The sequence below is a fragment of the Centrocercus urophasianus genome, unplaced genomic scaffold (assembly GCF_019232065.1).
Source record: "Centrocercus urophasianus isolate 14NV4802_14NV808 unplaced genomic scaffold, USGS_Curo_1.0 seq_40, whole genome shotgun sequence".
Taxonomy (NCBI): Eukaryota; Metazoa; Chordata; class Aves; order Galliformes; family Phasianidae; genus Centrocercus; species Centrocercus urophasianus.
Genome location: NW_024884978.1, coordinates 2,556,041 through 2,579,470, shown reverse-complemented (window position 1 = coordinate 2,579,470; position 23,430 = coordinate 2,556,041). Strand labels below are relative to the sequence as shown.

Below are 23,430 nucleotides of genomic sequence, written 5' to 3'. Positions count from 1 at the left end.
TTAAATCACATTCCTTCTCTAGTCGTCTCCAAAATTGATGAAGCAGTCTGCAGTAGATGCCTCTCCCTATTTGGAATTCTCTAGTTGAGGAGCTGCCTGTAATTAAGATTAAAGAGTAAACAATTTTACTCGCATGGCACATTTAATTATAGATATTGATAATTATAGTCTACACTTACCATAATCTATTAAAATAATTTATATTACAAATATTCAAGGACAATACACTCATGATATTTGAAACAAACTGAAGTTGCTGAACTGGTGAAGTCTATTCAGTCTATTCAACTTAAATGCTTTAAATGTTGACTTCTTGACATTTAGAAACAAATAGGAGTTGAAAAGGAACAAAAAACTTGTCTCCATTTACAGAATGAAAGCCTGCAGCCCTCAGACCTGCTATACTTTAACACTGGAGAATATGGAACTTAAAAAAAAACAAAAACTTTTCCATCTTTAATGAATCTTCTTTATGTAGCCAGCTTTAAAACAGTATTTGAATGAATTGTTTGCAACAAGGTCCAAAACAAGGTTATATTGTGACTAAATGTGGCATTTTTTGCACCTCAGTTGTATGCTGATTGCCATACACATGTAGGCTAACAAAAATCAGTCAAAAAAATCCAGTTTTGCCTCATCTCTCTTATGTCACCTCCCCTTCATTCCAGATGCACAGTGCTAGGAAACACAGCTTTCAGCCCAATGGTTTTTCAAGTAACGGACTTGGGGATGAAGGTCCTATATGGGAAATATTCTGCCAGAATCACTGTCTCGTTTAAACGGGGAGAGCAGTAGCTACACTGTTATGACCTTATAAATAAACACTGGCTCCAGTATTTCTTGGTTAGAAAGATCACAACTGCTCTAATTCCTCTTAAAACTTTCCCTTCCTCAGAACTTCTCAGCACCTGGGCAACAAGGCTCCTGCACAGAGCTTCTGTTGGTGGCTAAGTTGGGGAGAATAAACTCAGTAGAGTACAGAGGAAAGAACAGAGACTGCAGTTCCACATATTCCAGAAATCTGTCACAGAAGGAGGAAAAAAATGGAACAAAAAACCTCACAGGCACACAGCACAGAATTTATGCCAGCAAGTGAAAGGGTTTTCAACTTATCCTAAGAAAGAAGATTGAATTTTGGCTTCAAATTCCACAGTTTAAGTCAAACCATGCTACTCCTATATAAAAAGTCCATCTTTAGTAAAATAGAACTGAGTTAGACTTGTGTCTCAGAGCATGAGTCACTACAGAAACTTCCCAACATAAAGACCAATTGGCAATTACGTGATGTCCTGGAAGCATGGGCAGTCCTTAGAGAAGACACCTTCTGCTGTGCTTTACTTCATCCTAGAAAGTTTGACTTCTGACCATTTTTCTAAACCTGCAGCCTCATTTCTGTTCAATTTTAAGAACACAAAATCAGACATCTCCCACCCATCTACTACTCTGCATCATTCAGATTTCAAATGGGAATGCACTGCAACAAAAGTTCTTGCTGGATATCATTGAGAAAACTTACAACATTTGATAAAAATACTAAGACAACATTTTGAGTGGGTTTTCACTTTTGCTCCCTTTCTCCCAGCAGCATGCAAACTGGATACAGCTCCATGTTTGTCACAGCAAGATCCAAACCGGTTCCTTAATTAAAAGTCAACCTCTTGGGAAAGTATTTGCTCAGCTTACACCAGAGTGGAAAAAACTGTACAGTGAAAGTGAATTAGTTTAACATAAAATAAGAATTGTTGAAGAAAAGCAGTAACAGAAAAATCAAAATTATTTTCTTAGGATGGGTGAAATGTTTCCATTTCCTTTTGACATAACAACCAGAATGTGTCTAAGATTCAGCACTCAAATGATCTCTTTCAGAACAAGATGCATCTGTAATTCTATCATAAGCACAGCTCCAATACATTGCTTTGCAGCAGTCACACCTAACTGGAAGTCATTTGGATGGAAAAAGGAAAACAAGGTAAACTCAGATCTAAGGCAACATAAAAAATGAGACATACCAAGCACCACCAATGCTTTGTGAGCATTTTTCAACATTGGGATCAGCACTGCAATGTCAGTAGGAGCCACGAACAAACAATCTCTATACTCTAGAGCATCACTTTATCACTTGAAGAACGAGTGCAAAACAAGCAGCCAATGGAATCTCACATTGTCATTCTGAGAAGTACTCAGTCACACTTCTTTTGTGCCTCGAACGCAGGCAAATTAAACAAAAAAAGCAGCACTACCACACCAGTTCTACATTCTGACCATTTCTTAGCTGGGACACATTCAAGATAAGCTATAACTAATTTCACAAATTAGTAAGCTCTAGCAGCTCCCCCTCTAATTGACTCAAGCCCCCAGCTACTCACCTGACGCCACTTCTATGCAGCACAAAGGTTGACCAAGAAATTTTACTGCAGACCTATAAAAACGACTGAACTCCATATTCACCTGCAGTACATCAAATGATTCCTATCTTTTAAAATGTACGCTCCCTGAGAATAGTATTTGCTGCACAGAATTGCTTAGAGAAATGGCTGAAGACAAAGTGCAGATCTGCATGTCACTACAGCAGTATCAGCCACTAATTTGACCCATGCTATTTCTTTGCTAAGACTTGAACTTGCCTTCTGTATCTTTCATGACTTGCTGGCTGAACAAGCGACAGTCCTGCAGTTAGCAAATCAAAGTGTAAATCCCTAAATTGTAAAATAAGAGCATGCCAGATGTAGAGAGCAGGTGAGATGTTTGGGAGGCTGACAAATCCTCTCACACGTAAACAAGAGGCTGCATATCTTACAATTGTATCTCCGTGCCTCCACTTAACTCTTCGTGAGCAAGAAAGTCTGTTAAAGTGTAAAATTACTACCGACAGAAAACGAAGCAACTGGTTTCCAGTTAAATTCTTTCACCCTGAAGATCAAAGCTCTCTGGTGAAATAACTAATTAACAAAAGCGACAGTCAATCACTGTAATGCTCACAGCCCATCAATATCCATCTAAAGAAATGAATGTATCTTAAATGACAGATCTTTTGACTTGCATCTTCAGCGTTGTGCATTAGCTTGTTAGACAGGCTGGTGATTTTCTTAGCCAAAATCTAGATGCCAAGCTTTAGATAATGAAAAAAAAAAAAAAAAAAGCAAAAAGCAAACAAAGTCTCCAGGAAAAAGAAAAAAAGGAAAAAAGGATTTCTAAGCATCTTGATTTTCTTTAAAATTCCACTATGCATGGAAAACAACCCAATTGTGATGAGCCTAAAGGTTTGTTACAGCAAACAGGTAATGGTAAAATGTTTAGTGAGAAGATATATGGGACACCTGTCCATTAAGTACAGCTGCCCTCTGGGGATAAAGGAATTACAGAAAAACATGAACATAAAATCCCCCCACCAAAGGCCAGTCCAACAACAGACAGCAGTCAAACACATCCAACCACACAAACTTTAAGTATTCCATTAATAAGCGTGATATTGAAGGCATTTTTACTATTCCAAATATTGTGATTCTCTAAATACTTTTATAATAATATAGTAATCATTGTTCAAGTTTGAGACATACCATATTACCACAGTGAAGCACAAAAATCACGCCTTACTTGGCTAGAGACATTGTACTGTGTTCTTTTACAGTAACTGTTAAGAATATAAATAAGAAAAAATGTGGAAAGTCTGCCACCCATTTAAGTGGAATGCCATTTAAATGCAAATCTTGGTTAGTAGGACAGTTTGGTTGTAACTACGATTTTTCAGTACTCTGCTCTACAAAATGAACTCCTCAGCCCTGAATACTACATCCTGGTTGTCAGTAATTCAGGCTGCCTGTGATCCAGAGGAGATAAGCAGAGAACAATTGTACATCACCTCATCTAAGAGAACTGGGGGGACTGCATGATTCCGTGATGCTGACTAAAACAAAGGAGATACTCCACCAAGTTGCACTGTTATAACCACAGGAACTTTGTCACTGTATGTTACAGTTTGTATTACTTGAAGATAAATAGATGGAAGGTAAAACACTCTGAAGAGCTAAAGACTCAGCATGCACCTGGGTCAAAGAGCACCGGAGCCTGAAGGCATGTCGCTGTGGGCCTGTCCTACTCTTTGGGTTTTGAAGGATCTTTTCCTTGACCATTAAAACTGTTCTAACATTTAGGGTCTCTTCCTGGATTCTTATAAGATGAAGATTTCAATTAGTGCCACCACTGCGTAGCACATTCACAATGCAGGTATTCGTCCAAGAGAAACAAGACACAGAGTGAGCTGATGAAATGAAAAGTTTGTACCTTCCTCTTTGCAAAGGAGGGGGGAGAGGAATTAGGCCAACACTCAGCTAATAAGAGCCACCAGTAAAAGCCTAACCAACATCAACATTAAAACCATCAACCACACAGCGTAAAAAAGCTGAATAAATAAAGATGTAAGTAATACATCTACAGTAATACAGTAAATAAAGATGAAAATGCTTACACAAACTTTTTAGAAATAAGTTACCTTGACCAGGTGAAAAATACACACACAAAGTCAGGGAAGAGTTTTCTGATACACTTAAATACCACCTACAACCTGCTTGCACAGGTCTCTGCTTGCACACAGTAAAACACACTGAGGCATCTCGTCATTTGCCAAAATTCTTCACTATATTTCAAAAACAATACACCCATACTTCCTAGAACTCATGTTAAACCTGGATGTTCACATCAAAAACACCTTCCTGACCTAGACAATTAACACCATCAGAGATTCCTTCCCTGACAAAAACACTCCCCAAACAAGTTAATGAGTCACCAAACTGAACAGAAAATTAAGAACTAAAAGTAAGGAAAGTACTTCAAACTTTGGTAACATATTCAAAAAAAAAAAATCCATTTCATTGTAGGACAACTGCAACAAATAAACCAGTATTAACACCTTAAAAAATGTCCCTTAAGTTTAACTAATATAGTAATATATGTATTTATTTGAATTCGTTTACATTCTTAAGTTTGTGGATATAGATTTTTAATAGGTTAGTGTCCACACACTTTTTTAAAAGACTGTAATAAAGTCATATAATGGGCTGTACCACTGACTCTCTAAAATAAAACTAAATGACACACATAATGACACTTCATGCTTAAAAAAAAACAAACAAAAAAAACCAGCTAACTACTCAAAACTACATTTAAAACGAACAAAAAAAAGTCCAACATAAAAAAAACCCCAATCTGTTCTTGCCCCCTTCCAAATTGGCCACTGTTTATCATCCTGCAGCCCAATTCAGAAACACTCCTAGGTTACACCTAAGTTTAACTACTCTCCTGGTTCAGAGACTTAAAAATTTTTTTTTTCTAAGCTTGAACTCTGTTATGGAATGAATTAAAATGAATTTAAAGTGCTAAAGTTTAAAGAAGCTTGAAACCTACATACCTAGGGAACTAATTAAGGACAACCAGAAGTATAGGCCTTATAAGAAAAACTGAGCCCAAATCTGTCACATGAGGTTCCAAAAAACAAAATGTAATCACAAAGACACTTAAAAAGCTTTAACTCAAATGCAAGTTTTAAAGGTTGCCACATCTTGAAATAACTGCAGGATTTAAAACCCAGACATTTGACTTAACCTCCACCTTTTCATCTCCATGCCCTATTAAGTAAAACTAGGTTTACACCCTTGCAATGAGGCCCTGTGCAGTTTTCCCTAAACTATAACAATGCAATCTCCATTTTGAACAATGCACCTCATTTCCCTCCTTGGAAAGCTCATTTTGTCTTAAAGACAGTAAATTTGATTCCAGGTATACTCTGATTTCGAAAACTTACAAATTTCTAATGCTTATGGCTTTTTTAGGCCACTTCAAGTTGCATGTGCTCCTTTTCAACATCAAGTTACATCTGCTAGCATAAACCATCCTTTGCTGCATTTATTCAAAATGACCCCTTTGCAAGGCACGCATCTCATTTCCTTGTTTTTAAATAGTAAGTGAACGCTCCATGCACTTCTGACGTTGTTTGTAACACGTTTTGGTGTACCATGCAGTTCTGCAGCAGTCAGAATCCCCATGCATATTTGCAAAGCGCCCCTTGTTCCAGCATGTACTTCCTTCCTTCCCTCCCCTCGCTACGTTTGTAAGCACATTCTAATGCCCCCCCGCACCTGTGGGGCTGCCAGGAGTTAAGCTGCATACCCCTCACCCCTGCGAGTGCTTGCGGGCATCCCTTACGTACAAGGATGGGAGGAAGAATGCATGCGGATTGGACTTGCAAACCTAGAGGGAGCGTGTGTGCTGCCCTGGGCTGGTGCGATTTATCCCGCTGACTCTCTACCTGGGGTGCTGCTGTAGGTGCTGTGGCTCCTGAAGCTGCTCTCAGTGCAATAACTGGCATCGTCTTCATCCTCCATCTCTTCGGGGTAGTCAGAGTCGTCGTCGTCCTCCTCCTCCATGATCTCCTCCTCCTCTTCCTCCTCAGAGTCCTGGTTATCCTCGGGGTCTGCCTCCTCTTCCTCGTCGGACACCATGCTCTCCTCCTCCTCTTCGCTCTCATGATCATCGTACACCACTTTGCTGATGCTCCTCCTGGACGAGGCAGCCCTGCCTTGGCTGTTGCAGCTGCCTCCTCCGCCTCCTCCCCCTGCTCCTCCAGCCCCGGCCCTGCCCCTACCCTTACCGCCGCTGCCTCCCCCACCAGGGGTGCTGCTGCTGCCGCTGCCTCCCTTCCTCTTGCTGCCCCCCCTGGGGGAGACGGCGGCGGAGGAAGAGGCCTGGGCAGCCCCGGCCCCCTTCTGCTTGGGCCCCGCCGCCGTCTCCGCCTGGGCCGAGCTCGCCCACCTGCCGCGGCTGCTGCCCCGCTGCCGGGACCTCAGCCCCCCGATGGGGCCCGCCGCAGAGGGCGGAGCCGGGGAGCTCGCCTGAGCGGTGCCCGCCGCCGGCTGCTGCTGCTTGGGCGGCCTGCCTCGCCGGCCCCGCATCTCTGGGCGCTGGCCGGGAGGGGGAAGGGAGGGGAAAGGAAGGCTCGGGAGGGCGCTCGGAGTCCGGACAGGCGGCTACGGGGAAGCTCCCCCCCCTGCGAGGGATCCGGGCCGGGGAGGGGGGCCGCCGAGCCGTGAGGGCCGAGGGCTCAATCCGAATTGCCGGCGTCCCGCTCCGGATCGCCACCGGCCGCCATCTTGTTTCTTCGTCTCTGCCTCGGCTCGCTCCGCTCTGACTGGGGGAAGCGGCGGCGGCAGCAGGCCCCGAGCGCCTCACGTGACCGGCCGCATCCGCCAGCCGCCGCCAGGGGGCGCGGCAGCCGCCGGCCGCGAGAGCCATGTTGGAGCCAGCGCTCGGGGGCGGCTCCGCGCTCGGACGAGGGGTATCCCCGCTGCACGCGCTGCCCCTCCGCCGCTCCCTCAGAGCCCTCTTTGCCGCCGTCCCCTCACACCGGGACGGAGCCCTCCGACCCACAACCTGTCACGACGCCTGTCACGAGGCGCCGTCCCGGCACGCCACCTACCACGAAGTTACCCTCAGCCCCGCTGCCGGGCGCTCCCGGGGCTGTCCGCCGCTCTCCCCAACCCCCAGTTGCCCCGAGGCCGCTGCCCGCCTTGGAGGCGGATGGGGGCCCACCTTAGACTCACCGTCTCCCTGCGCCTGGATAAAGACGCCCGTTACCGGTCCTCGATCCCAGGGCTCGCCTCGCGCCCTCAGGGCAGTCCCCTCGCTCCACGTCCCACAGCTTCAGCCCGGCTGCGCGTCCCGCCCGGGACAGCTGCGAGCGCAGGTAGGCAACGGGCTGCGCCCGCCGCTGCGGCCTGAGGAGGCTCAGCCGCTCCTGCCATCGTTCCTCAGGGCGGGCTCCCCTCAAGGAGGGCTCCCCCCGAGGCGGGCTCCCCCGCCTGCACCGCGCTGGCAGCCTTCCTCAGCCCAAACACCCATGTCCCATATTAAGATCCCGGGCTTTAAATCTTTCCCCTTCACGCAGAAATGAATATGTTTTTACAGCTCACCATTACCTTGCTGGGATTACCGTAAATCAGAACAAGACTGAAAAGACCTCACTGGGTCCTGCTCTTTGAATTTTAGTCAGTGTAGTTTCTCTGAACTGCTGTGTCCGTTCACTTGGCTCTACAAAATGGAGCTGGGCTTCATTAGTTTGTATTCCCTCATTTTCACATTTGCCTGAGCCTCCAGGATTTTAAAAATCCACAGAGACCAGATGCCCTGTTGGGCTTCTAATACCACCACTTCAGTTGAAAGTATCAGTTTCCTGACCAAAAGCAGGATAAAACAAAAAGGCAGTCCAAGGCCTGTCAGCATCTCTCAATACCTACAACCAGTCTTTTTCTCGCTAACTCTTCAGTTGGGTCAATTTTTGAGATCTTATGCTTGCAGAAGACTGTAGCAATTCTACAAACATACGAGTACACTGATACACAGAAGGGGATAAGTTATTTTACTGTCTCACATTGTGAAACATCTGTGAGTTCTGCCACCTATACAGGGTGAATCAAGAAATACTTTGTTGTGTATGTACTGCACAAATCCACATACAGCCCATAGCACTACGTCTGTTAACATCTATAAAGCAGAGAGGATTTTGATCACTTGAAACAGACAAAGGTGCCAAGTAACATTTGCTGTAAACCAGAACACGGTGTCTCTTAATGACCTCTCATTTATTAGTTGTCATCGAGAAGTGCTTAATATCCTGTTTAGTAAAGAGCTCTAATTCTAGAGCTGGAGAAATGGTTGCATGGAGAGGTATGTTAACTTTCAGAGTCAGGACTATAAATATCAGTCTATTGGTATAATTAAAAAAAGCCCATTTCTAAGTGAGTTGAACACCAAAGGAAGAAGAATTTTACATATGATACCCTATACTGCATCTATTCTTGAGACAGATGAGGAGAAATAGGTTCTCTCAAAATGTACACAGAAGATGTACAGCCTAGTTGTTCCAGGCTGGTAGCTAGGCAAGTGCCTTTCTCCAAGGGTAAAGGAAAGAATTGAAGAACCTAAGAATTTACAGCTGGAAGGCATGGCCTTAACCAACTCAGCAAATCCTCTTGTTTAAATTACTGAGCTGCTTTTGTCCATTCTTTTTCCTCCAAATCACTTCGTAAAAGGTGCTGAATTTAAGTATTCTATTCTAGTCAGTTACACGTGCATTTATCAGACACCAAGTTGTTGCTATGTAAGGTAAAGACTAGAGCTCAGCTGCAGACTAAAGTCAGTGTGAGGAAGCAAGGGCTTATGACTTTTGCTGATTAATTCAAATTATCAACTACCATTTTATTTATTACAATGAAAAATATGAAGCATATAAATATGCTGATACATTAATATTCACTTAATATTATTTTAAAAGGTCATTAAGATTTTATCTGTTATTCTGAACAGTTATTGATGTACTCATTTTTCTCTGGAGGCTTCTGCTTGTTACATTCATTTTATATTAAATCTTAAGAAATCTAGCATTAAGCTTACGTGCCGTATCTCTCTTGCATCTCTGATCAGCCTTCATTCAGACAGACCTTTAGTCCAACAAGTAGCTTGTAACAGATCAGTTTCAAGTGTGTGCCTCATCAGAAGTACAATGCACAGTTGCTTATATCAGCAGTACCTTCAGCAAACCTTGCATTCAGAAAGCTATGACATTTTGGAATGCTAGAATCCAAGCTGTACAGAACAAGCAGTATGAATGAGGTTAACTGGAGATGTTCACTCTGAAAAAGTACTTAGAAGAAATGGACAAGAATGTAGGTAAAAATGTTCTTAGTTTGGTGCTAAGTGTTCTTGTTCAGAAAATAATAAATATGAATGTGTGTGTATATATAGAGAATAAAATCAACTTAAAAATAGAGAACAAAAGAAACAAACTCAGAGTATCTATAGATCCTAACCGGAGCAAAGATTAGAGAGCTCTGAAGAATCTGAGAATTCAACTGCCTGTAAGTGAAAAAGAAGCAAATGGAATAGAAGTGACAATTGATTTGATGAAACATTTCTTGAAACCTTTTTACAAATATCCTATCACTTCTCAGCCAAGAATCAGATACAATTTTAGGATATTCTTGTGACTGCATAACAAAATTACAATGAAAATATATGAAAATCATCCAGTCAAAAAAGAGCTTTTAATACACAACCCCCCACGTAGCTACTGAGTAACCGCGTTCTCCCTGTGCACAAAACTCAACTTTTCACATCCCCAATATGGAGTGCTAATACATCCTTGTCATAAAAGGAATCAATAACAAGTTGGTTAATAATTCATTTCATATTCAAATAAGTTCCAGCACTTCAATAGAATATGCCTGAGAGTTTTCCTGGCATTTAATTCTTTGCAGTTCTTGCAAACTTCCTTCGATTTTGTTAAGTTCAGAGTAGAATCGTACCTAAAAACAAAGACCACACATTTATGACAAAACAGACTTTAAATCTTGTTCTACACAATTCATACCATGTAGCCATTTGCTGTCTTACACAGTTTAATACATTCAAACAAAACCAATGCAGCACCTTTAGGGATCAAAATGATGAAGACAAGCAAGCAGTATTTAGTGCTCAGGAATAGGCTTATGACACTCAATATATTGTAATTGATACGCTGCCTATTTACACGCGTTGTTCTTCTCCAACCCTGCCCTGAGTAATCCTAATGGCCAGGTTTTAACTCAATACTACAATGAAATCATTATGAAAAACTTACTTGGGCTCTCACAAACTTATGCATGCTTGAAAGCAATCTTTTTGCTTCTGGTAGCATCACCATAACTGTGAAGTGAGCATCAAGTAATAGGCACATCCAATCCATAATCTGAACAAAAAACAAAACAGAAGTGACATGGGTTTTACTTCAAAAACACTGTGAAATACTAATTCCTGATAAAAAAGACATGGCTTCATAGTTTAATGCAGGATATTTATTTTCAGATAGAAAAGAAAGCATCATGCTACTCAATAAGGTCCACTAATAAGCAACACCTTACAGAATTAACAAAAGCCTCAGTTGATTTTAGAGAAACTGAAGGAGGCCCAACTTTTTAGAACTAGTTGCTTACCTGACTTATAGTTGGAGGGAGTACTCCAGGAAGAGTTGTGTTGATTTTTTCACTGCATTTCACATACAGGTAGTGCAAATACCTGAGAAACAGCTGAGAGAAGAAAAGACTGAATGTTTTGTAAGAAGAAACATTTAAGACCTAGGAGTTCTGCCCTGCACAAGGTAATAACACACAGTGATAATCTTCCTTTTTTTTTCTTTAATTAAGAAACTCGAGCATTAAAAATAAGTGTCATGGCTCTCCTCCATCATCTATAGCTGTGAATTTGAAAATTCAGGAATACTCAGTGTGAAGTGACACTCTGTGGTAGGCACTGTTCCAGTGTTCGTGCCAGGTGCACTTTCAGCACAAGTCCTACATTTGTTTTTGTGTCTCCAGAATAAGACTTGAGGAGATCAGTGTTGATTAATATAAGTGCAGATCTGATGTGTGGTGTTTACTGTCGGGTTGGTTTTTTTTTTTTTTTTTAAATCTGTTCTGGTTTTAATTGCATTTTCTAAATCTCTGTTTCCACCACATCTGACTAAGTATCTCAGTAGCTTAAAAGCATTTAAAAATCAGGAGTAGGTACTACACCACTGAAATATTTTTCATGCAGATCTGGTCATAATCAAGTTTTCTTTCTTACATTTATTTAAAATAAGCAGACCATAAGAAATAGTATGTGTTCATTTGGGATATATGGAATACTTTACAGCATTAGATCTTATTAGTCATGTTATTTTCATATACTAGTGGCAAGTTGCTGATACAGAACAAACACATGCACACACCAACACCTTTTTCTTTTCTTTCCCCCAAATAATGAGGGCGTTTCAGCTTTCTTTGCTTCAAAATACTTACAACAGCTTGCTGAGCTGGAAGGTCTTTCAGATGGGGCAAAAGAAACGTTTCACTGTAAGCTGAATGAAGAACAGCATTTCTGTGCAATGCTATTGAGGAAATGTTACTGCAGGAAAAATACTGGTTACTACAAACTAAAACCAACCTTAATTAAAATATTTCTGTAGGTTGAGAGGTCTTTTTGAATCTGCTATTTCTATTATGAAATATATACAGCAACTGAAACACAATAGTCAGCTTGAACACAGTTCCATCTACTGCAAGAAAGGAACCATCTAACATTTCAATAGACAAACATTAAAAGCATTGAGACTAAACTGCTTTGAACAAAGTTCCAGTCTGCACTTCCTTAAATTTAAATTGGTACAGAGCAATTTTCAGCAATAGCAAAAGATCATTTTCAGCAATGCTATACAGACTTTCAAATCATAAATACCACACTGACTGTCCTTCATTTAAACGCACAGAGGATACAATAATGCTGCCTTATGAGGTCCAACAGGGCAGAATTCAACACTGTCCATCATATGGGTTTCCTTCATGCCTTTAACATCACAACCATCTTCTTCCAGTTCAGTACTGAAACCATTTTCTACAACTTCAGTCTTAACTTTACTGTTTGGTTCAATATCAATGTAAGAGATTACAGATTCTAGATCCACGTCTGTTCCTTCCAGATAATCATCACTAATGCTATAGAAGAAAAATTCCACACACATTTAGTGTTTTTAGTGTTAGCTTAAAAACAAACAAACAAAGCCCAACAATGTCATCAACCCCACAACAACACACACTGACTCTTTGAAGCTTATGAGTATGAAAATACACAGCAAAATGAGAGTTTCAGAATGGATCAAGGCCACAAGAAAACAGCCAGCCTTTACCATTAGCTTGAGCAACATGTTTTTGCTCAAGTGTTCCAACAATGCAAATTGCTGAACTACTGGATGTTGCCATAGGCTTCTTTAAAGGTTATACACATACTGTTCAAGACTGTCATTGTATTCTGACATTGCTGGGACTACCTCAACCTATAAGACAGCTACGGTTTTCCTACTGCTCAGTAATAAATATTTGCTTTTTTTAAGGCAGAAGATGAACACGTCTGTTCAACAGTAAATGGCCAGCATGTAGAAGGATGTGCCATTTAAGCCAGCAAGTTTACCAAAAAGCATTTTCCTTTAATTACTGTTTATACAAGTTTTAGAATACGTGCATGCAACGGGCATTTGTAAAAAGCATGTCAGTCTGCAGGACTGCAACACACGCTGTACTCAGAACTAACAGTTTTATGCACTTAATTACTCATCTAAAAACTTGCTTTAAGGAAAAGTCCTGGTTTGGTGAAGAATAAATAAGTAATTAAACAAAAATAATGTAAAAAGACTGATTCCAACTTACCTTAAAAATACTTTCAAGCAAGCATAAGTAATTTCTTCAGGAATATCTGGAAACCGTTGTAAGCAGATTTGTAAGAGATGTACATCTTTTTTCTCTAAAGCAACAGCCATTAAGTCTGGACACAAACTGTTAGAATATGAAAAGAATAGGCTGCAGAGTTCACACTCACTGAAAGCTCCAGTTACAAAGAATGCAGAAGGATTAATCTTGTTTTACACAAAAATCCATCTGAGAATCGTCAGCTTCATCAGAAAACAAGCAATAGACTTCAAAGGAAACCAAATATAAGCACCTGATAAATCAAGGAGTTTTTTTTTTTTTTATGAAGAACTGAATTTCTGCTTTTTAGAAACTTTGGCTTACAATTTTAAACAAAAAAAGAAAAAAAAAATCCAGAATTATCACCTGTAAGATAACTCTCGTTTCTGGATCATCTGTACCAGGAAGTTTCGAGGGTAGAACATTGGATCTGTTTTACACCTGTTCATTAGAGCACTTATTACACATCCAATGGTGGCCTGAAAATCTGGTCTCTGTGCTTTTGACAACAGTTGTCTCAATTCACCTTCAACAGCAGTTGTGGAAGCATCCTGAAAATGAAATACCATGCAGTTCAGATGTACAAGGCATAGGTTTGAGGACTGCTCACAGAGGAAGGCAGTAGATCAAAGTATCACAACACTTGCAACAAGATTTCAAAAGGAACCGTATCAGAATACAGATACAGTTACCATATCTTTTGTATCACCATTATGTTTATTTTCAAGGTCGGGTTGGATGCAACACCAAGCAATCAAGTGGGGAGTGCCTCTGCCCAGGGCAGGAGGTTGCAATGAGGTGCTCTTTTGAGGTCCTGTCCAACACAACCCATCCCATGGTATCCTGGGACTCGCTTCAATGCTGACTCACCAAACGATATATTGAACCAAGTGACCAGATGGGGAGCCAAGTACATTCTCTGACTTGTTTTGGAAATAAGTTAAATGTTATCTTCTGAAAACAATAAAGATGCATAATTATGTGACAAATAATTTACAATTAGCAACTTACAGCACCTTTTTCCTAGCACTGTGACTTACTAGATCCAAAATATCGTCAAAGTGAAAAACACACTAAAAAAAAAAGTTAAACTATTAAAAAAACAAAAAACAAAAAACAGGTGAAACATCTTCTCACCTTATTTACTGCATTTATGAAAATGCATTCGTGCAAGTTCTCAGAATTCAGACAGCTGTTATAAACCCCATATTGAACACTTATATTACATCTTCCTATGACAAAACTTCATTGTGCCCAAACACTGCTTTTACACAGTAATAACAGAATCCTCCAACAAACCTGTTTAAGGCAGCTTCTTCAGCTTGATCTACACAAGAGGAAATGTGAGAAGATAACAGCTTAGGAGGTGCCTGGAATATTCTCAAATGTGACTGAAAATTCATTAAGGCCACTTGGTGTACTTACTTTTATACATAGTAAGAACCACCCAATTGTGGAGGCATCTGGCTGCATGCTCTCAACGGCGCTCTTTTTTGATCTTAACTGTAATAAGGAAAAACAAGTTATTATTCAGCTCCAAAGAGGCAATTCAAGGATTTCAAGCAAGGTAAATAGGAACATCGTGTGTCATTTGCTACAAATTACATTTAAAATAGCAGCATTGGGAAGAGACAAACACGAAGCACACAAGCTCACACATTCATTGTGTTAACTTACTGTCATTTTGGATTCAGACTTTAGAGCTACAGACTGCTGTGACTGATAGGAAACCAGGAGCTCTTCATCTCCAAGAGTATTCCAGTTTACAAATGAAGAAAGATCTGCGAAGACAAAAATGAAGCTACATGAAGTTAACAATGCTACTTATTAAAAACTTCTGATGCTAATACGCATCTTGTGAAGTGTAATACATTTTTTGCAAAGGAACTTCCCTGTTTTCTCTTAGCAGTAAGTAATTTTGAGACGTTCTGCATGTTTTCCCTTTTTAGTCTCTGGTAGGAGGAGAAAAGTTATTCCACAACTTATTGCAAACATCATTTGCCATTTTCTCAGTACAGTGCTAAGCAGTACTTCTCACTTGTATTTTCTTCAACCTCAAGTTTACAAACTTAGGCTTGGTACTCCTCCACTTAGTAATAAGTGCTTGGAAAACACAACATAAAAGACTGTGCTTTAATTGGTTCAATGTTTATACCAGCATCTCAGTGTTTTCAATAACTGCAGCATTTGAATGATGCCCCTGTAAGTTCAAACATTTGCATGCTTCAAATTCTCTGATGTTCTCACCAAGAACACTAAGATCTAACAGCTGAATACACCAACTTACTTCAAGCAGTTTAGGCTTAACTGATTCTATACAATATTAAAACAATTTTTATGCAATTTCAGAAGTTTTCCTGCTAGCTATCACTGCAGTCAGAGAACTTCTTACCAGAGGTTTGACTGTCCTTCAGTTTTCCCACAGCAGCTGCCAAGGATGAAGTTTCACACTTGTATATAACTACTGTTAGCACTTTTCCATGAGTGAAGAAAAATTTTTCCCCATAACACCAGAGCTACAAAATATTAAACACATTGTTAATGAGGAGTGCATTTCTGCACATGCTAATCTTTAATTTCCAACTACAAAATTCAACTGGAAATCAGCAATCAGATGATTTTAGCAGTTATTTTTGGTAGCTTTTAACACATTAACAGACCTTCATTGACTGTTGATTCTATCTATGGAAATGACTGCATTGTTGAATATTTTCCAAGGATGCCTTAAACTAAAGTGACTGCTTTGAGGCACCAGGTCCACTTGATTTTTTTAATTATTAGTTTTAAAATTCCTTCCTGTACAATTTTATGACAAAAAATGAGTCAGCTGTTCTACTTAACTAGTGTATTTATTAATTAGGTTCCAGTTCACTTACTATTGACAGCTGAATGTTCTGAACCACGGTCACTTGCAAGCTTTCAGAATGTAATAAATACCAGCTGAAGATTTCATTCTCACCAAACAAGGCTAACAAAAACCAGAAGTACAGAATTACTACGGATTTTGCTAAACTGTGCTCCTGTTTAGAGATTATGACAAAAACAGGTCATCAGTTGGCCAGTATTAGTTTTGTTTCAGAAGCTGGCGTTTACTGCTCTTCCAGAACCATAACTGCAGTTTGCTGGTCTCCTTTCTATTGTGCCATATGCACTCAATGAAGGTTTATGAGCCACAAAGACTGAACTCACTTGTCCACTGGTTCCCAGGGGCAGTTCCTTTGAAGCTTGTAATGTTTGAAATTTTGTATTCCATATTGTTAGGCATTCTAGGAAAAATAAAGAGAGAAATGTGACAAAGCCAAAAGCAACAAAAGATGCTACATTTTCTTTTGTTACTTTCAGTTAGAAACACTTCAGGAAACACAAGTAACTGTTTCAAAATAACTCTGCTTAATAATGCACTCAGCATTACGCAATGTGTCTGTTCGGTCTCTCAACAAACAAGTCCGAAAACCAGCTCTCTGCCAAGAGCACTGAAGAAAAAGCTGCAATGAGAAGAACTGAAATCTCTGTAACTTTCAGTCATAAAACGCTGTTCAGTGGCTTAACTTTCAGTGATCCCACATCTCAGAAGCTCAGTCATGAAACAAGTATTCAACTTCTTTAAGATACCATTTTATTACAGTACATGAGGTTCATTTCCCTGCGTACCTCAGTTTTAAGAGCCAACCTTTTCATTTAATATGCAGTGTTCGTAATATTCACTAAAGAAGAAACAGCAGTGCTCTTTATTCATCTGCTCTGTTAATCAAAAACAATCAAGAACAAAAAGCAAGACACAAAACACCTGCTGCTTTAAGAATGTTGTAGAACTTCAGACACCTTCATCTGACTTTTCCAGTTACCTTTGGATTCTTCACCAGATGCTGCTAGACTTCCCAGTACTGCAACATGGTCTTTATCAAGAATAACAAAAGAAGTTCCTTTTAGAGCACTTCCAGATATTGAAAGGTTTAGTAGTAGTGATTTGGATAGAGTTTGCTCTTCCTCTTCACTATTTTGCTGTAGAGGTATCAGAACTTTATATACAGAGTCACTGGAGTCTGTCAAAGCAAACAAATGATGTCTTTACGTCTGACATTAAGAAAAACTTCAACATGGCAAGATGAGCACTGAGAAAAGAAGTAAAATAGGATACTTAAAGGGCACATTACCATGCAAAGCAGAAAAATGAAAGCACAGCTTTCAGGAGCTTTTTAAAGTACAAGTTATAATGTTGAAGATCAGTAAGCCTTCTCAACAACTAAAATATCAGGAAAATTTAACTGTTCAGTCTGCCATTTGCTGTTATAGAACGTTCAACAGAGAAGAGCAAAAATATTAAACAGTAATTCACAAACATCAGTATTTTATGTCCTTCTATGTAACTTACGGTTTTAATATTAGAAAAAAACATTAGAAAATTTAACTCACATAAACACAGAAGTGTGATAATCTGCTTTTTTATATATGCTGTGAAACAAAGCGGATTAGACAATTCCTGTTGTTCAAGCTTGTATTTATGTAGACTCCTCATCTTAAGTTTCTGTATGTAGACAAAAAAATCCCCATCCTAAAACAAAGAGGAAAAAGATTGTCTTTAACTGACAGAAAGAAGGGCTAACAAGTTCAGATATTTCTACTGAATTATTCTGAATGCTAACAAGACAGGAATTTGTGTTTGATGCAACAAATAGATTCACAGGGAGGAACAACTGCATGAGGAGAGAAATGAAATCAATCGATTGTGTATTATATTTAATCTTAGCTGTTCTGAACTTTTAAGAGCCAAGCTATCCAGCCCTGAAAACAGCCCCATGTAAGTACTGGCCACAGACAACACGCACACAGAATAATTATTTCACTAAACTCTCTTAGAATCCAGTTAAACAAGTGATGGATTCTACAAGAAGGATTTAGATTCGCAGTTGTGAAAGCTAAATGTTTGTTAAACTCACTTTCTCTGTAACGAAAATTAAGACAGGTTGTTGACCTTCCAGTAATGCTTCACTCCACCTGAAAGCAGAAAGAGGTACAAACATTTTCTGAGTTCTGGGACTACATTTAAAAATCACATCATAATTATTCTGGCAGCCTCTTACTTTTATATCTGTACTAAAAGTTTAAGGTTTTAAAAGTCAATGCATTGAAAAAAAAATAAATCATCATCATCAACAAATCAATCCCAAGATCTTGACCTTGGGATGTTCACCTTAAGGTTTCCTCTCTCCTCCTCACAAAGAAGGGTGCAACAACGTGAGCTCCTCTGATCAAGGATCAGGATTCATAACTTTGTATCACTTACTTGATGACTTCATCTGAGATGACGTTTTCAATTTCTTGTTGTGGAGCTTCCAGAAGAACATCTAAAGTTCGAACAGCCCCTCCTCTGAATAACACCAATGGCTCCGCATGGGGCAGCGAATGTATTCTGTACACCTCAGCTGAAAGCTAAAAATAAAAGGAAATTGTTTCAGTCCTATGTTCATCAGTGCATTACCTTGAAAGCCAAGTGTTTTACATAACATTTTTTAAGAAGTTATCTTACTAAATGAGTAACACAAGGATGATGAACCTGCAAGATACCAAAAAAATGCTTATTTTTGGAAATGCTATTAGTAATGCAAATCACTACCCAACAGAAAGCCAGGAAAGCATCCTGATGAGCATGAAGTTTATAAATGACATCAGAAAAATTGAAGTAAAGGAGCTCAAACAACTGCTGTACACCATTACACAAAGTGCTGTTTCTCGTGTCCCCCAGCAGAACAGAAAATATTTGTCCTTCACCACGACTCACAATCACAAAAGTCCTTTCAAATGTTGGACAGCCATCACTTTATGTGTGGTGCTTTGATGATTAAGCCTATCAACTGAAGTGGATTCCTTGCAATGCTCCGTAACATCACAAACCACAAATCAAGACACCTATCAGCTAAATTGTAATGCTATCAGTATTATAAAAGTCAGCATCTCTTCAACCCCCTGAGATTCAAAGCGTTAAAAGTGAACATACGTAAGAGACTTACTGTTGCTTTAAATACTTTGTCCAAGTTAACATCTTTATCCTTCCATATTCGTAAAACCTTAAAGAGAAACATCATTTTTTAAGCAGCAAACCAGCAGCACATCGACTTCTTATCATATAAAATAACAGCAATTGCACCTTACTGAAAAAGGAGGAAAACATGCAGCTAAGTATTTAAGCAGCCTTACTGAAAACAGACTTAGGAAGTTTGCATGGGAAGAAGCTGAAACAGAAACCACAAGAATACAAATACAGCTTAACATTTTGATCTTGAAAGAAGTGATAGGTAAGAATGTGGCTAACAAAAAAGAGACAGCAGAACTCTAAATTCAAGTTGATCAAAGCAATGGAGGCAGATTAAGATACAGATGGTCTGATCTGGAAGGGAACATTTCAAGGTCAAAAAGAATATTTCATTAACAACAAAAAAGCCAAGTGATCAGTAAGTGCTGAGCAAGCATTGCCAAAAGTACACAACCAGGAAACGTGTAACCATAAGACAAGAGTAGATAGACAAGGATGCAGCCCTGAACCACTTCAACATAACAATCATGCAGTTCTAAATTTCTACCAGTCTGCAACAAGAAAAGCTTACTCTTAGTAAATGTGTGCATGAGGCATTCTTCACTGAGAATGCTTCAGTTTTTAAAAGGCCACTGTGTAACTGATGCTCAGCACAGATGGTTTTCATGTCACTAACAAACGGACTGTGCCGCCTTGGAACTGCACTATCCAGAATAAGAGCAGAGATGACCTGAGATACAACACCATTAAAGCACCATTACCAGCTTTGAAAGCTTGTCATGAAGTGTTGAGAGCTCCACACATTCCCATTAGCTAAGAATCTAGCACTCCCCATCTCTTCCCTGCCTATATTCACCCACATGACTCGTGACATCATTTTCCCCCTTAAGAAAAGAATCTCACCTTGTTATCATGAACAGCTATATATTCATGAGTCTCAAAGTTGCATACAACTGGACACGTGATAATCTGCCCATGTTTAACTGACCAACAGCCCAGTGGCTTCTGATCTGAGACCTAGAAAAATCAGGACAAAGTCATGTAATTAATATGCAACAGTACACGCTGGGGATTGCTCTCATGACCGAATGAGAACACAAAAATAAGGAAAGTTCCACCCTAACAGGACTCATAACTTAGCGTTCTTAACTGCAATACCAGCATTTCAGAGTACAGTGGAGCTCTGCGTAATTAAGAGCTTTTTTTTTTTTTTCCACATGGAGAAATGGCCCATGACAGGAGATTACACCACGGCTTCATTAAGACACAACCCCCAGCCCCGTGACCAAATACATAGAGACAGGCGTTTTCAGAAAGTTTCATTTAATGGTCACTGCAACAGATGCATATGTTAAAAGAAGCAACTACAACCTACAGGTCAAGTATTGCGAGCACACTTAAATCTTTGTTCTCCACCCAACAGGAAGGCAGCTGACACCAAACTGACAATTGGGCTCAACTGCAGTCACCTGAGCGACACGGAGAGGTGACAACCCCTGGGCTGTGAATACTGCGTGCCACGGAACGGAGAGGAAATGAAACAGCACGGGAACCACTTGGGGGATCGCTTAAGGCCGCTGCCACGGGTGCAGCGAAGGAAGCACAGGTGAGTGGGGAGGGACAGCGGCCGCTCCCCAGCAGCGCGGCTTGAAGCGGGGCCGCTGCCCGAGGCCGCTCCCACCACGTTCCGCCCGCGGTATCCCTGGAGCTTCCCCGCGAGGCGCTGCGCGGGTACTCCGACACGGGCCGGCCCGAGCGGCCAGGGCTGGGCCCTTACCTTAAAAAGCGTGGCCGTCCTGCCGCGGTCGGTAAGCAGGACGTGGTCGGGATCAGCACCCGGCTCCAGCGCCAGAAGGCCGCTACCGAGGCCGACGCCGCCGGTGGGCCCCAAACCGCATAGCGTGAAGGCCTCGCACAGGGCCGCCATCTTAGCGAGCGCTCAGTTCTCGCGAGACCAGCAGCGGCGTCACACCGCGCCTGCGCGCTACGCAGGCTGGGCGAGGCGGCAGCGCCCCCATGCGAGACGGCGGCGGAAATGGACGAGGCCGCTCGGGAAGTTCCGCTCCGGTGCGAGGAGAGCAGAGCTGTGCCGCTACCGCGGAGCTGCGGGCGAGGCGGCGTTCAGCGTGTATAGAAACAACACTGCGGGTTTTAAGTATTACAAAAAAACGAAGAGCTGATAATTTTTCACTGTCCCATTTCAAAGTGGGCATTAAGAACATTTAGGATTTTATTTATTCAGCTGTTTCCAATGTATTTCATGTGTGATATTAATCCCAAACATTCCAGTGTGATGTGTGAGGGCTTCATGGTGCTGGAGAGATGTGCACAGGTGTTCAACAAAAGGCTTCAGTGGTTTTGCATCTACACAGCGAAGTGCTGCTGCTTTAATTAAAGGTGCTTCTGCCATAGGAAATGTATACATTATAGAAGAGGTTTGTAATTAATGCATTCCTTCTGCAGGAGTGCAAACTGACACAACCTGAGCAAAGATCAGATCCAGGTTTGGGCTGATCCATGATGTATGTGTGTATTAGTCTTTTTTTTTTTGTTTGTGTGCAAATTCTGAAAGCCCTAGCAACACAAATCCAACATGTAAAACCCAACCACAAAAAGGCAAGACAACCAACACCTACCGCAGGCCCCAGCTGCTGCGTGCTGTCAGAGGCCACGTGCTGTGAGCACCACTTTTTGAGGCTGTGCTGCAGACAAACCTCTGCCAAGGAGTCCAGCTCTGCCTTCGTCTAGTGGAGAACGGTCACAAGCACACTTGAGGGCCAACAGCAGTCAGAACCAAAGCTGTGTGCAGGCACGGCCCCAGCCTGCTGTTACCAAACCATTCAATGTTGGATTGTACCTGGATGTTTCCATCCCATCCATCCACTGCTGCACCTGTGCATGACAGCCATGTTTCCATGCCAGGTGTTTCATTTATTCCCTCTGGCAGGACTTTATGGGTCATTACTGACGTCATTACTGCATTCCTGCATCTGCATTTCTTCAGCTGGTCATGAAAGGCAGAGAACTGCTTCAGGCACTCCTCCAGCTTGGCTGGGACGTGGCACTCAGTGGATCCCCAGCTGCAGTGTGGGGCTGGTAGGAGCTCCCAGGATGCCAGCTCCTCGTGGCACCCTCTGCTGCATGCAGCGCTGACTCCCAAAGCAGCTGTGGCAACCTGACAGGTTGAAGGTTGCACTCTGTGATTTCTACCTTACATGCTTTTTACACAGATTTTCCTTATTTCCACATCTACACTATTGTGAAACATCTCTATATGAATAAGCAAATAAGTCACTTCCTTTGGGGCAGAGAAAACTTGATGTGTATCGAGTAAGCCTTTAGTTGAAAACTTAAAGAATCATTTTACACATGAAATTTACGTCAACAAAGGAAATGGCTTGTAGGTAAGTGAGGGAGGACTTCTTTCTTTTGAAACCTTTCCTGTTTTCTTTCCCTGTATTCACCACAACACGGGGCTGCAAAACACACCAATGAGAATTAGAAATTCTAATTTCTAACTTCCAGTGAAAGCTTATCAACCAAGTGGCCTTTTACAAATGAATGGGCTAAGATGAGGCTGACAGGGCATTCACCCTGCAGTGGAGGAGCAACAAAATCTAGGAGGTGCAGGAAAGTGGTTTCAATTTCCCTTACAATGCCAATTCGTTGTGCTATTTACTTTGAGGAACTGACTTGTAGAGCTGGTGGTAGAAATATCCATGTTCCTTGCTAGAGAACAATGTGTAAAAGACAACAGCCACACTTGTAAAGAATAGTTGTTGGCAGTTTATTTACAACAAAACACGAGGAAAAATACAATATTAAAAATAATAAATAACTTGGAAAAGTCAGAAACTAAGTGAAATGGATGAAAAATATACCAATCAAATTCTCCTGCTTAGCCTTGCATTATTTAACATGCAGAGCAATTCGAGACTTGGTCCTTCTCTGATGGTAGTAATGTATTGCCTAATGTAGCTATCATAGTTCTAAATAAAAGAAATGAATTACCAGACATTCAGAGTCACAGGGAATTACCACAGAAATGAAATAAAACAATGAAACTTCTTAAAGTGACACCATAAGACTACAGGA

General features: G+C 40.9%; 2 protein-coding genes across 12 annotated transcripts in view; both read right to left on the bottom strand.

Moving 5' to 3' along the window:
• Positions 1–6,944, bottom strand: part of BPTF (bromodomain PHD finger transcription factor) — a 46,722-nt gene extending 39,778 nt beyond the window's left edge. For all 11 annotated transcript variants that reach the window (XM_042832816.1, XM_042832821.1, XM_042832818.1 and 8 more), the window contains exon 1: positions 6,302–6,944. In XM_042832816.1, coding sequence (XP_042688750.1) covers positions 6,302–6,944 — 643 coding nt within the window. The remainder of the gene's footprint in view (positions 1–6,301) is intronic.
• A 1,446-nt stretch (positions 6,945–8,390) lies between these two features.
• NOL11 (nucleolar protein 11) lies at positions 8,391–21,262 on the bottom strand. Its single transcript, XM_042833082.1, has 18 exons — positions 21,113–21,262; positions 20,239–20,352; positions 19,313–19,369; positions 18,589–18,734; positions 18,242–18,299; positions 17,718–17,856; positions 17,150–17,347; positions 16,494–16,570; positions 15,697–15,820; positions 14,982–15,085; positions 14,730–14,807; positions 13,671–13,855; positions 13,266–13,391; positions 12,339–12,557; positions 11,865–11,943; positions 11,019–11,111; positions 10,667–10,774; positions 8,391–10,352 (listed from the first exon to the last, which is right to left on the bottom strand). The coding sequence occupies exons 1-18, from the start codon at positions 21,260–21,262 to the stop codon at positions 10,239–10,241; spliced, it is 2,169 nt and encodes a 722-aa protein (XP_042689016.1). The 3' UTR covers positions 8,391–10,238.
• Positions 21,263–23,430: the final 2,168 nt, after the last annotated feature.

Bases quoted from the DNA above. Each gene is read 5' to 3' on its own strand.
- NOL11 (XM_042833082.1), bottom strand. From the start codon at position 21,262: ATGGCGGCCCTGTGCGAGGCCTTCACGCTATGCGGTTTGGGGCCCACC. The intron at 18,300-18,588 runs GTAAGTGATACA...TTCTGCTTTCAG, and splicing joins ATCTCAGATGAAGTCATCAA to GTGGAGTGAAGCATTACTGG. The intron at 11,112-11,864 runs GTAAGTATTTTG...TTCTTCTCTCAG, and splicing joins TTCCAGCTCAGCAAGCTGTT to CTGTTTCTCAGGTATTTGCA.